The 13,867-nt window shown below is 41.2% G+C and overlaps 1 protein-coding gene across 1 annotated transcript in view; it reads left to right on the top strand.

Annotated features, from left to right (window-relative positions):
• Window positions 1-1,861: 1,861 nt before the first annotated feature.
• Window positions 1,862-13,867, top strand: part of OSBP (oxysterol binding protein) — a 32,294-nt gene continuing 20,288 nt past the window's right edge. The window contains exons 1-3 of the mRNA XM_081275353.1: window positions 1,862-3,804; window positions 8,636-8,844; window positions 11,498-11,748. Coding sequence (XP_081131479.1) covers window positions 3,443-3,804; window positions 8,636-8,844; window positions 11,498-11,748 — 822 coding nt within the window. The 5' untranslated portion in view covers window positions 1,862-3,442. The remainder of the gene's footprint in view (window positions 3,805-8,635; window positions 8,845-11,497; window positions 11,749-13,867) is intronic.

Here is a 13,867-nt window from a genome sequence, read left to right as displayed (position 1 = left end):
TTGGAGGAATTCACCCTCCAATAGAGTAGATCTGACTGAAACATAAACATTTAAGGCAATTAACATCACAGGAAACACTATCAGTCCTGAGGAAGGGACATGTCTTATAGCCATGTGAATCACAAGAGACTCTGTTGACAGATAACATTGTGTTGGGTGCTGAATGGAGGGAAAGCCTATACAAAGGCACCAGTCTAAGGAAGCATAGGGCAGATGTGGAAAAAGGTGGGTGGATTGATTGAACTGGAACATGGAGTAGATCAAGACCAAAACAAAAAGATTGGAAAGCAGGGGTAGCACTAGATTGTCAAAGAGTTCATTGGCCAGACTGAGAATTCTGGATCCTGTTCTAGAGGCAGTGTTGGGTAATGACTAGCCTTTTAAAACCTTTTAAAAATATTTTCAAATACACAATAAAAGTTGAAATAATAGTACAATAAACATTCATATATTTGCCACCTAGATTTAACAACATTTTACCATGTTGGCACGTTTGTTATCTAGAGCAGCATATTTGTTAGCATTGGTGAATCTACATGTTGCTTGATCCATAGATAGAGGGGTGTGTGTGTGTGTGTGTGTTTGTGTGTGTGTACATGTATATGCATTTTAAATATATGTATATACTCATATACATATATATGTATATATACTTTTAAAATATATACATATTACTAGTTTTGGGTGACTTCCTTTTTCTTTCTTTCTTTTTTTTTTTTTGTTGAATCGTTTCAAAGGAAATTGCAGACAATATAATTCTTCACTCCTAAATATTTAGCAAATTTTTCCAAATTTTTGATGTTTGCTTTCCTATCTACTGTACCATTATGCTGAGCAAATGTAAGAACTGCCTAGCAACATCTAATACAAATATATTTTCAAATTTTCCCATGTCCCATCAGGATCAGAAAGGTAATTTTTTGCAGAACCAGAATCCAATGAAGCATTTGATGGTGTTCTTCTTTTGTAATTCAGAACAATGACCCCTGACTCTTTTGTTTGATATTGATTATCCATAGTCTTTATGTCTTATCTTCTATAAAACAGTTGTCTTATAGAATGCTTTACATTCTTGATTTAACTGATTGTCTCCTTGGGGGTATGTCTAACTGGTTTTTCCACCCCTGTAAATTGGAGGTTAGATCTAAAGGTCTGATTAGATTCAACTTCAACATTTCTGGCAAGGAAACTTCATTAATTTGTGATGTATATTTCATGCTGGAGCACACCAGGGACCTTCTAAAACGGTTGGTGTGTTAGTGATGCTAATTTGGATACCTGGTTTAAGGAGGGGACAGCCCAATCCACCTGATGTAAAAGTACATGTTTCTTCTTTGTGATCACTAAGTGACCTGAGGGATGCTTGGCAACATAACTCATATTTTTGTAGTTGTTTGCAATTTATCAACCCATTCAAGTGCATTTAATCACAATAGCATCCCTCTCAGGTTTCATTTCTTTTAGAAGTAAAAATTTAGCCTTAGAATGCTTAAATGATTCTTCCAAGGTCTTAGGGTTAATAAATAGCAAAGAAAGGACTCAAGCATAAATAAGTTAACTTTAGTTCACTTAAAAACTTAATCTCTTGGGCTGGGGATGTGGCTCAAGTGGTAGCGCGCTCGCCGGGCATGCGTGCGGCCTGGGTTCGATCCTCAGCACCACATACAAAGATGTTGTGTCTGCCGATAACTAAAAAATATTAAAAAAAAAAAAAAAAAACAAAAACAAAAAACAAAAACTTAATCTCTGGGGCTAGGGGTATAGCTCAATTGGTAGAATGCTTGCCTTGCATGCACCACAAAACCCCAGCACAACCATCATCATAATAATCTCCAGTAGTCTATGCTGAATATTTTTAGAGCATTATTTCTCCATACTTCAATAAGTATTTCTCTCCTTTTGAAGCCATTTTCTAAAAAAGGAAGTTTTTCTTTACTTTCTTGAAATTTGTTTTTACAGGCTCTCAAAGCTATTTCTATTGCCCACTCAACTGGCAAAGTGTAACAGGTGCTGGATTCCCCAAAATATCACGCTTTTGACAACATTCGTAACAATAGTTCAGAATATTTAAATGATACACTAGTTGCTTAATTTGTATTTTTGTAACCTGTAAACAAAGTCAATTGATCAAAAGTAACGAATTTCTGTCTAAAGTTAAGCACATACGTGCGTATTTGTGATGCTAACATCAAGGATCTTTAGGCCTGAAAGAGACATAAAGTTAGATCCCGCAAATCTATTTGCCCCCAAAGCTAGGTCAGCAACTCGTGAGGGCAGAGTTAATAGAGGCATGTGACAGTCTCGAATCAAATGATAAGGAGTATGGTGCGATGCTGAGCGAACCAGGGAAGGAAATTAAAGGGATCATGGATCCAGCAGGGGCCTGTGGAAATTATTTCTGCTCTCCCACCCCCACCCCGAAGCTGGGTTTCCAGCTCTGAGAGCGAAGCGGGCTCTTTAGGAGGACTCAGGAGGGGCCTGATCGCCGAGAGTCACTATCTGTCGGATCACCTCTTCCTAAGAAGACATTATGGAGGACTTAATTCATAAAGAAGAAATTCGACATCTCGCCCACATCAAACAACAAGAGGAACCAACTAGCTGTCGTCTCCACCAACTTCCATAAAGCTGGAAGCAGGCAGGCACGCCCCCAAATCACTCTTCCCGGATTTTATTGGTTGTCCCAGTCTGCCCCTCTCTCATGAAAATCTCTTTCATTGGTCAGTATTCCCAAGCTCCTGCTTTCACAGACAATTCCCGGAACCAATCATCTCCACGAATCGCCCCGCCTCTCCGTCGACACGTGAGTGACATAGACGCTAGCCAATAAGAAATGAAATTAAGAATGTGACGAAAGGCTCCTCCTCCCAGGCTCAAGCGATCAGTAAATGGTAGAAAGGATTGAGCGGCTGATACCAACCACCAATCCGTAAGAGCGGAAGAGGACGATGAGAAGAGTGATGGGAGGTGGTGACGTGGCGGTGACAGAAGCATAAACTGAAATGAGCGGCGGAAACACTAGCCAATCGGCAACCAAACTGGCCGGCACTCTGCATTCCCCTGTCCTCCCAGAGCGCTAAAGACTTCAGAAAAGCGCCAATGAGGTTGTACATGCATCTGATTGGCCTTCATCTGAACCAATCAAAGGCGGAGCGTGTGGACGCGTCCCACTCTGGGCTCTCACTGGGCGGAGTAGAATGACAGGCCCGAGAGAAATGCCAATGTCCGCGGGGTCTTCCACAAGTGACACTCCGCGGCACCAATCGACGTCCTCCACCCCGGTCACCGAGCCCTCCTTCCTCCGGCGGGCCTGGCGGGGCGGGGACGCTGCGCGGCGGCGGCTGATGCGCTAGCCGTGTGGGGCGCTCGGGGCGGCGGCGGCGGCGGCGGCGGCGGCTCTCGTAGGAGGTTCCGGTCCTGTATCTCGGGGCGGCGGCGGCTCATGGCGGCGACCGAGCTGAGAGGAGTGGTGGGACCGGGCCCGGCAGCCATTGCAGCTCCTGGCGGCGGCGGCGCAGGTCCCCCAGTGGTGGGAGGAGGCGGCGGCCGCGGAGACGCGGGGCCCGGCTCCGGGGTCGCGTCAGGGACGGTGGCCACGGCAGCTGCGGGCGGCCCGGGCCCGGGGGCCGGGGGAGTGGCGACGGCTGGCCCAACCCCTGCGCCGCCGGCTGGGGGCTCGGGCGGCTCGGGCGCTGGGGGTTCGGGCTCGGCTCGAGAGGGCTGGCTCTTCAAATGGACCAATTATATCAAAGGCTACCAGCGGCGGTGGTTCGTGCTGAGCAACGGGCTTTTGAGCTACTACAGGTAACTGCTTCCGGGGCGCCGACACTCACCTTGCCTCCCCCACCACAGCCCACAGCCCTGGCGCCCGCCGCCCTCACCAGCAGGCTCGGCAGCCAAGGTCGCCCCAGGCCCTTTTCTGTCACTTGCGCAAATTGACAGCCAGTGACAGGAGTCCACTTCCACGAAATTGAAAGCCCCAGGACTTGTACCCGCACCCGTCCCCTGTTACCCACCGTTGGTGCCGTATCTCTGCTTCCCTGGCCTTTCCATCATCAATTGTTTGGAGAGCATCTGTTCTTCCATTGTGTTTCCACCACCACATGGGTGGGATTATTAATTGTGCCAGCAAGGCACTGTTGTAGGCGCTAAGGGACATATAGAAGAGCAAAGCCTAAGCACTGCTCTCAAAGAACTTAACAGTGAAAGTCCCAAAGTCTTAGTTATTTATGCTCAGTCTCTAAAATTCAAGGTTATTCGTAGCCCTTGATGTACCCGACCTTAATCTCTCCACAGTAGGCACCAAGACACCATACACAAGTGTATTCTGCCCCTTGCCTTTCTTATCTCTCCAAGACTTATGCATACTTTCACCTTCTGGACAGCCCAGACTGGAGATGTGCCCTCTTGCTTTGCTCTTATTTTCGTTTGCCCCACCCCCTCCCGTGGAAATGTTTGTTGTATCCAACACTTCTGTGATCTTTTTGGTTAGTTAGAATTATGTTTTATTAAAATAAGAATCCATGTCTTTGGTATGGTTATTTCTGTTCAACATTATTTATTTTGGAATAGTTAATATATACTTATCCTCAGTGACTCAGAACGTGGTCATAACATGCTATTGGGCTTCTCATATTACTATGTATAAAGGTGTTGATAGGTGATTTGGGGACAGGATACAAATATTCCCCAAAGGCTGGACATTGTGGCTGGGTGTTTTAGGTATAGTATTTGATTGACTCCCAGCAAAAACCTGTGGGAGTTAGACGATATTCCCATCTTTCTGATGAGAAAACTGAGATTCAGCATGGGCAATTTTCCCAAGGTCTTGGAGGAGTCAGGATTTGAAACTAATTCTGTTCGCACCAACATAACCTAAAACCCAGGTTAGTGTTACACAAATCAGTCAGATACAGAGATAAATTACTTATCTAAAGCAAGTAAGTTTATGGATTATGGTTACTGTATATACTTTATACAAAAAGTGTATTTTACAGGAGACTTTGTTCAATAAACTGGCATTTCTCAGTGAACATTTTCCTAAAGACCATTCTGTTTGGGACCCAAAACACTGCTGTTGAAGAGTGACTCACTTTTTGTTCCTTTTCCTTGACTGTAATCATTCTGCTACCAGGAGAGTTAGGTTGAACAAATCTCTTTTCCATCAACTCCACTACATTGGCTTTTAGAGAATTTCTTTTTTTTTTTTTTTAACCATACAATTTATTTTTGAGAATTTCAAGGAGAGATTAAAGGTGGGAGCTGGAGGTTGTTAGTGAGAACACATTTTTTTTTTTTTTTTTTTTTTTTTTTTTTGGTATCAGGATTGAACCCACAGGTGTTTAACCACTGAGCAACATCCCCAGCCCTTTTTATTTTTTAGTTAGAGACAGGGTCACACTAAGTTGCTTAGGGCCTCCCTGAGTTGCTGAGGCTGGCTTTGAACTCAGTCCTCCTGCCTTAGTCTCCTGACTTGCTGGGATTATAGGTATGTGCCACCATGTCCAGCCAGAACACATTCTTATCTGTAAGATGTCTCGTATAACTCCTCCTCACTGCTTAAACATTAATTGTGAAGTTGTATATATCATCTACATTATTGTATTTAGAATTGATCTTTTTTTTTAAGAGAGAGTGAGAGAGGAGAGAGAGAGAGAGAGAGAATTTTTAATATTTATTTTTTAGTTCTCGACAGACACAACATCTTTGTTGGTATGTGGTGCTGAGGATCGAACCCGGGCTTGCACGCATGCCAGGCGAGCGCGCTACCGCTTGAGCCACATCCCCAGCCCTAGAATTGATCTTAATATAACCATTGCTAACTTCTCATCTAGGATAATCAGTTTAGTCTAAAATTTTACTCTTCCCCAGTTTTTTCCCCTACTCAAGTTCATGTTCTGGTTACTGTGACTGTTACTCTAATGTTCAATGTTCCTGACTTGATTCATCAAACACTATTAATATTGTTTGCCCATTTTTAAAAATTGTACATCAGGTAAGGGCCTTAATATATGGTCTTTCCTTTCCTTTTCATCCAAGTTATGTTATCTGCTTTCTAGGTCACTGGATCCTTTGTTCAGTACCAGTCTTGATCAGTGTTGATCACTCTTTTTAAGTATTTGTAACTACTTTTAACATTTCTCCTATGATAGCTAGTGGTACCTGCCTAATTGCAAATAAAACTTCTCTTAAGACATACTCATTCACTTATTGAGAAACATGTGATTGGCCTGTCCTTAACAGCTAGTATGTTCCCCACCCATAAACCAACCAAGCAACAGGATCTAGATTATCAAATCTCTTCAGTACCCTCAAACTTGCTGTGAAGTACTTCTTTCCAACTATTGACTGTTTATTCTTCACAACAGGTACTTCTGTCCCTGTCTCCCTTTTGGATTATTTTAGCCAAATTGTCGTTCCTCCTGTTTCCATGCCTCTTAAACCTGCAATTTCTTGTGTATCCTCTTTGCAAAATATTATTTCCCTTTTAAATGAAATTATGTCCTTCCTAGACCCATCACTTTTTACCTATCCTGTGCTTCCTTCCATACCTGGTTACATAGATGATCCATTACTTAAAACCTTATATAGAATCCAGGCTCTCCCAGAAGCATCATGACAGGCTATACTATTAACTTTCATGACTAGCTCTAAGAGATTAAATTACTATTTCAGCTGACCTTTTTAGGCAGAGGTTTCTAGCCAGAAAATACCACCCGGTACTTTAGTGTCTTAAAAACTTTTTTTTTTCAATATTTATTTTTTAGTTTTTGGTGGACACAATATCTTTATTTTTTTATTTTTATGTGGTGTTGAGAATCGAATCCAGCGCCCCACACATGCCAGGCAAGCATGCCTCCACTTGAGCTACATCCCCAGCCTTAAAAACTTTTCTTGCAAGAGAAAAGAATCTTTCTAGATTCTCTCTAGTCATTTATAACCATAGGTGTATCTACCTAAACTTCAAGAGCTTTGAGGTCAAGCTTGCCTTATTTCCAGGTTCCTTGCAATCTCTTAAGTTGTTGTATACTTTATGCTGTTTGAGAAACTTCTTTAGTGTGTGAAGATGACCCATGCAAAAAGAGATTCCTAGGAAGTAGTTAGTGAAAAGTGCCAATAAGGAGGAATGTGATAGAAGGTCCAAGTGGCACCCTTGGAAGAGAAAGCAAGGGTGAGCCAGCCTGTCAGCTGTGTGTCTGTAATTCAGTCTGCATTATGCATAATGTAACTGAAGCTTGGGGGTGGGGAGGTAAGAATAGAAAACACAGGGATTCACATTACAGTGTGGCAGGTGCAGAGGATGGAAAATGGCCCAGTCCATTGAGACCCCCCTGGCGATCCCATACAGCTCAGTTGTGCATTGGAGGAGAAAAAAAAAATTGTTTCATGTGACAAACCAAATGACAGCAGATCTGTCTTCCTAAGCATAGTAAACACACTTTTTCCAACATTCCAAATTTTAGTTTCTGGAGAATGGGGCGTATGCCACCTCTGGCATGCAGGAATTCTGGATGTGCCAGGTGTGTTTGGCCACTTGGCTTCACTGAAGAGGAAATGATTCTGCTTTGTACTGTGGCATTTGGCAAAGGACTTTGACCTCTTTGTGTTCTCGGTTGGACAGGGAAAAAACTGCATGCAGTCTAAACATGCAGGTCCCTGGGCATAACCGGCATGGTGAAGAAATTAGCACAGTTTTCTCTGTATACACAATTGTGCGAGAAGCTTGTTATTTTATGTGAAGTGCCTTGTGGCTTGTTGTCACCAAGTAGTGCTGTAAAGTTCAAAAGTTAGCCTATTAATAGAACTGTCAGTCAGTAGAGACTGGGAAAATTTTTACACCCAGTCCTCAGTGCAGATCTGCTGAATCTTTCCTAGCTATTAATAGGATGGCTTAGGAGTTCCTACCAATAGAAGTCTGTGGACCTTAGAAAAGAACATATTCCAAAAAGATTAAAATGTCTGGTGATTCTTTAATAATTCTTTGCTCTCTCAGATGGGCAATTATTCTTATTTCATATCATTTGAGTTATAGCCAGCATTTAATCATTGAAACATTTAAAGATGCCTTTTTACACTTTTGCAGTATAATTCTAAGCATGGTGTGACAGTTCTGATTTGGGCTGATTTACAGTGAGGGGGATGGTTCAGTTTATAGAAGACAGAACTATTCTTAGGGAATGAGGTTGTCATACAAAATTTTGTTGCAAGGAATATAAACCTTTATAACTTGCTAAGTAGAAAGTAACTCCTGACTGTGGAAGGGCAGGAGAGAATTTTTTGAGGTGAGGGAAGTGTTCTACATTTTGATTGTGGTGGTCATACAGTTGTATACACTTGTCAAAACTCACTTGTATACTTGAGACTACTGAATTACTATTGCAAATAGTTATACCTCAATAATGTCTATTTTTAAAAGGTTAACAGCAAGAGGAACAGTGGAAGAATAAAATTTGTTTAAGAAACAATTCTTAAAGGCTCTGAAATAAATTCTCAATATATTGTTTCTTGAATTTTAGGGGGTTTCTAAGATTACCATATTTTCAAGGATTCAGAATTATGTAAAGAAATGAAATGTGGTAAAGGATAATCCACCCATTACCTTTTTCCTGAGCTTGTTTTTGTCTCACTTTTACAGGTCAAAGGCAGAAATGAGACATACCTGCCGTGGTACCATTAACCTCGCCACAGCCAACATCACTGTGGAGGACTCCTGCAACTTTATCATTTCCAATGGGGGCGCTCAGACCTACCATCTGAAGGCTAGCTCAGAAGTAGAACGACAGCGCTGGGTGACAGCCCTAGAACTGGCCAAAGCCAAGGCTGTGAAGATGCTAGCAGAATCAGGTAGGAAGCAAAGAAGATCTTGCCTGGAAAGCTTTCCATATGTCCCCATTATCTTTTGTTCCTCATTGTGTTTTGTCCTTTGATTATCACCTCTCTTAAATGTCCCTAGCTACTTTTCATCATACAGTATTTCTCCAGGAGTGGTGGTTCTCAATTGGGGTCAATTCTGTCTCCTCCAGGCAATTTCTGGAGATATTTTTAGTTGTCACAATTGAAGGAGATGCTACTGTCACCTAGAGAGAAGAGGCTAGGGATACTGCTAAACTCCCTACGATGCACATAACTGTCCTTCACAGCAAAAAATTAATCTGGCCAAGATTGAAAAACTAGACATAATTCTTGTGCTTTTATTCTGTGTGGGGGAGAGGAGGGCACAGGGGCTACTGGGAATTGATCCCAGGCCATGAATAATCTAGGCAAATGCTCTACTATTGAGCTACATCCCCAGGGCCCCACCCACACATTTAAAACTTTTTTTTCTTTTTGGTCCTGGGGATTAAACCCAGGGGCACTTTACCACTGAACTATATACCCCCAGTTCTTTATTTTTATTTTTTATTTTGAGACAGAGTCTTAATTATGTTGCCAAAGCTGGCCTTCAACTTGTGATCTTTGTGCCTCAGCCTCCTAAGAAGAATGCCAGTTGACCACCTTAACTTTTTGAGACATAATAACTTTATTATGAGGTCAGTCTTAGGAGTATTACAATTTGTAATTTGGATCGACCCCTACTTTTTTCTCCTAAAGTCTTACTTGTTAAGTTGAAACAATTTTTATAGATGATGAAAAACCATATATTTTCTATGAAAAAGACTTCATTTTGCAACATTAAACTAAAAGGAATAACCTAGTTGTATTTTTTATTTTTCTTCAAGGAAAGTGGTAGAATTTGCCAATGAGATGTTGATAGCTTTTGGGGGGGGGATAGTACTGGAAATTGAATCTAGGGGTGCTTAACCACTGAACCATATCCCCAGCCACCCTCCCCTCCTTTTTTCTATTTCATTTTGAGACAGAATCTCAAAACTGAGTTGCTTAGGGCCTTGCTAAGTTGCTGAGGCTGGCTTCTAACTCACAATCCTCCTGCCTCAGCCTTTCAAGCCGCTGGGATTACAGGCATGTGCCACTGCATCTGGCTGAGATGTTGATAATGAGCTTGTTCACTAAGAGTTTTGTCTGTTATTTATCTTATTGTCTGTCATTTCCCCTACTGTATTTAATATCTATTAAGCAGTGAAAGGAAAATTCACTGTTTTCTAATTTTATTTATTTATTTTGTATTTTGATCTTGGTCTTGCTTCTCTGTCTGACAGGCAAGTCTTGTCTTATTTCTTTTAGTTTTAGTGATGATGGTAGTTCCCCCAAAGGAAGTGACACTGCTAGAAAGGCATTTTGCAGTTAAAAAGTGTTAAGTACAAAACTGATAGTGAGAGGTACAACAGAGCTTCTTTCCTTGACTTATTATCAGAGAAGACTTTGCATTACTTTTATAGTAGTTTTAGTATCAAATGAGTTCATCATGAGATTCCGGAGCTCTCCTTCAGAAAAGATGAATTAATGAAACTTTTTTTTTTTTTTTTTTTTTTTGGTACCAGGGATTGAACTCAGGGGTACTTGGCCACTGAGCCACATCCCCAGCCCTATTTGTGTTTTATTCAGAGACAGAGTCTCACTGAGTTGCATAGTGCTTCGTGTTTTTGCTGAGGCTGGCTTTGAACTTGCCATCCTCCCCCCTCAGCTTCCTAAGCCGCTGGGATTACAGGCATGCCCCACCGTGCCTGTATTTTATTCATTTATTTATATATGGTGCTGAGAATCAAACCCAGTGCCTCACCACATGGTAGGCAAGTGCTCTACCACTGATCTACACCCTTAGTCCCTTAATGAAATTCTTAATGACACTTTTAATGATATAGACTTTGTCATAATGAATGACTTTTATTCTCAACCCATTTCACCTCTTACCCAACAGATAATGGTGAATTTCTAATAATAATTGGTTAGGACTGGATTGGTACTCCAAGCTAAAATTTAAAGACTCAATAATACATTCCTGATTCCAAGAGCTATTCAGCTTCTCTATGGCATCCTGTGTGACAGTGGCTCTCCAACTTCAATGTATATCAGAAATATTTGGGTAGCTTATTAGAATTGCAGCTTCCTGGTCCATGTTTCACACCAGCTGAATCAAAGTTTCTGGGCATAAGGCCAGAGACTCTGTGCCTTTAAAAAGTGCCTCAGATCTGGCACGGTGGTGCACACCTGTAATTCCAGTGGCTTGGGAGGCTGAGGCAGGAGGATCATGAGTTCAAAGCCAGACTCAGCAAAAAGAAAGGTGTTAAGCAATTCAGTGAGACCCTGTCTCTAAATAAAATACAAAAAAGGGCTGGGGATGTGGCTCAGTAGTCAAGTGCCCCTGAGTTCAATCCTTGGTACCAAAAAAAAAAAAAAAAAAAAAAAAAAAAAGAGCCTCACGTGTTTCTGGCACCGCTTGAGTGTATACTACACTGTGGAGAAATTATCTGCTAATTGTCAAGCCTCCAGATAGAAAACACAGCATAATGAGTGTTGGTTTGGTTGTGGGCAAAGTAGGTAGGGTTTCAACTCTTGGTTTGGTTCTGGAGTCATATAACTTACTTTTGCATCCCTACAGATGAATCAGGAGATGAAGAGTCTGTCTCACAAACTGACAAGACTGAACTGCAAAACACTCTCCGAACCCTCTCCAGCAAAGTAGAGGACCTGAGCACATGCAATGACTTGATAGCCAAGCATGGCACAGCCCTGCAGCGTTCCCTCAGTGAGCTAGAGTCCCTAAAGTTGCCTGCTGAGAGCAATGAAAAGATCAAACAGGTCAACGAGCGAGCCACACTTTTTAGGATAACATCCAATGCCATGATCAATGTGAGTGCAGATGGTATCTCTGTTGCTTTTTGATTTTTTTCTTCTTTGAAACATTATGCTTCCCCACTGTCAGAAAATTGTAATTGGTAAAGCACAAAGCCTTAGACCCTGCTTCACTGCTCAAGGGCTTTAAGTTACATTGTTTCTTACATGAAATAGAACATGTTGCACCATATGGAGTGACTTTCATGCTCTGCTCAAGCGGTCAGGACATTGCTTCAGCCTGAGAATTAGTTAGGAGTCCAGAGTTGCAGTCTTGCTTTTGCAACTAGCAGGACATCTGATGGTGATATTAGTTGAGTCCCTTAATCTCTCTGGATTGTAGTTTTATTTATATGTTTATTTTTATCTAATTTCATCTGTTGGATCTAAAAGATCTCCATGGGTTCTTTCCACAATATTTTCTTTAGCTTTACACTGGAGTCCTAGCCCTACTTGGCTAATGCATTCTGGCATACAGGATAGTAACGGGGACTAGATCAAATACTAGTGAGGACTTTATAATACTGGTTAGTCCTTGATTTCAGGGGTAATTCTGTTGATGGGACAAAATCTGCAACCTTTCTTTTATAATGAAGGGGTAGCCCTTTTGCTTCCTTAGGACTCCTATTTTGGGTAGCTGTTAGTTTACGGGATATTTTAGCTGCTTGGGTTCAAGGCTGCAGGTGAACAGAACACCAGTGGCCTTACTGATGAATTGATAGTTATGAAATGAATACACGGCTTACAACAATGCTGTTTTTCCTCTACTGGTCACTGATTCTCACCTGGCAGGTTATTTTAGTTCCCTTCCACATAAAAACACTGGGAGACATTTTATACAGGAGAAGACTATTCTGTGAGAAAGGGTTTTTTGCTGGCTTTTTTTTTTCACCCTAATTAAACGGGATGAAATTACCTCGCTAGTGCCAGATTTTCTCTTATTTAGGTGATGATAGTAAGACATTTGCTTAAAGCTAGTTTAGTTCACTGAAGACTCTTAAAAGATCAAAGTCCTTTTCCTATGACCAAGGGAAAATTTAGTTGGTGGAAAGTAACCACCAAGTTACTTTAGCATCATGCTCTGAAGTGTTGAATGCTCTGAAGTATTGAACACTCTTCAGTGTTTTGATTCACATAAGGTACAAAGAACCCAAATTCTTTTTTTTTTTTTTTTTTCAGTTAGGGGTTGCAGGAAGATTACCCATCTCCTAGGACCACTCAGCAAGCTAGAACTGTTGCTTGTGCTTCTGATGTCTAGTTTGCTCTTTTTCCAAACTGTTGACTTCCTAGTGACTGTGTGTTTATTCTTCTGGTCATGACACTCCAGAGAGTGAAAGCTACTTTTTATCAATGTCAGGTGACCACACCATTTTGTATTAGGGTTTTTTCTTTTCTTTTTTTTTTTTCTATTCTGATATGAAAAATTTTCTAAATAAAGCACTCCTTCATGAAACTGAAAATTTAGCTTGGATTTTTCTCTTGAAAACAAACTCTTTTTTTTTTTCCCCCCCTTGGGGAAAGTCGTCACCAAGTTATAAGTGTCCAGAGGTTTGTGTTAAAGGGAACAATCCCTTAGAAATCAGAGGTAAGCTGTTTTCTTAGTCTATTCTCCCTCAGTTCATTACCTGTGCTCCTTTTATGACTGATTATTGCTTGAAGTGCACATTTTCTCCCTATGTTATTTTCTTTGTACCTTTCTGGTGCTAATATAATAGCAAGGTCTTAGGTGTAATAGGCATATTAAAAATTAACATGCGGGCTGGGGATATAGCTCAGTTGGTAGAGTGCTTGCCTTGCATGCACAAGACCCTGGGTTTGATCCCCAGCACCACAAAAAAAAAAAAAAAAAAAAAAAAAAAAAAAAAAAAACAACTAAAAACAAAAAAATTAACATGCTAATGCATGACAGCTCTAAATGAACAGTTATATCGAAGGAAGAGTACATTTTACTCAATTTCTTGACAGCTTAGGATATTGCCTTTCTTACCACCAAAGTGAATCTAACAGAAGACTCTGTTAATATATCCATTTGCTAAATGAGTACCTGCTATGATCCATACACTGTGCTAGGGGATATCCCTGGGACACATGTGGTCTCTACCCTCAAAGAGATTACTCTTTAGTGAGTGGACAGAGA

The sequence above is a fragment of the Spermophilus citellus genome (genome assembly GCF_964194105.1).
Source record: "Spermophilus citellus genome assembly, chromosome: 2".
Taxonomy (NCBI): Eukaryota; Metazoa; Chordata; class Mammalia; order Rodentia; family Sciuridae; genus Spermophilus; species Spermophilus citellus.
Note: the sequence above shows the minus strand (reverse complement) of the source record. Positions and strands in the feature narration are given on the sequence as shown.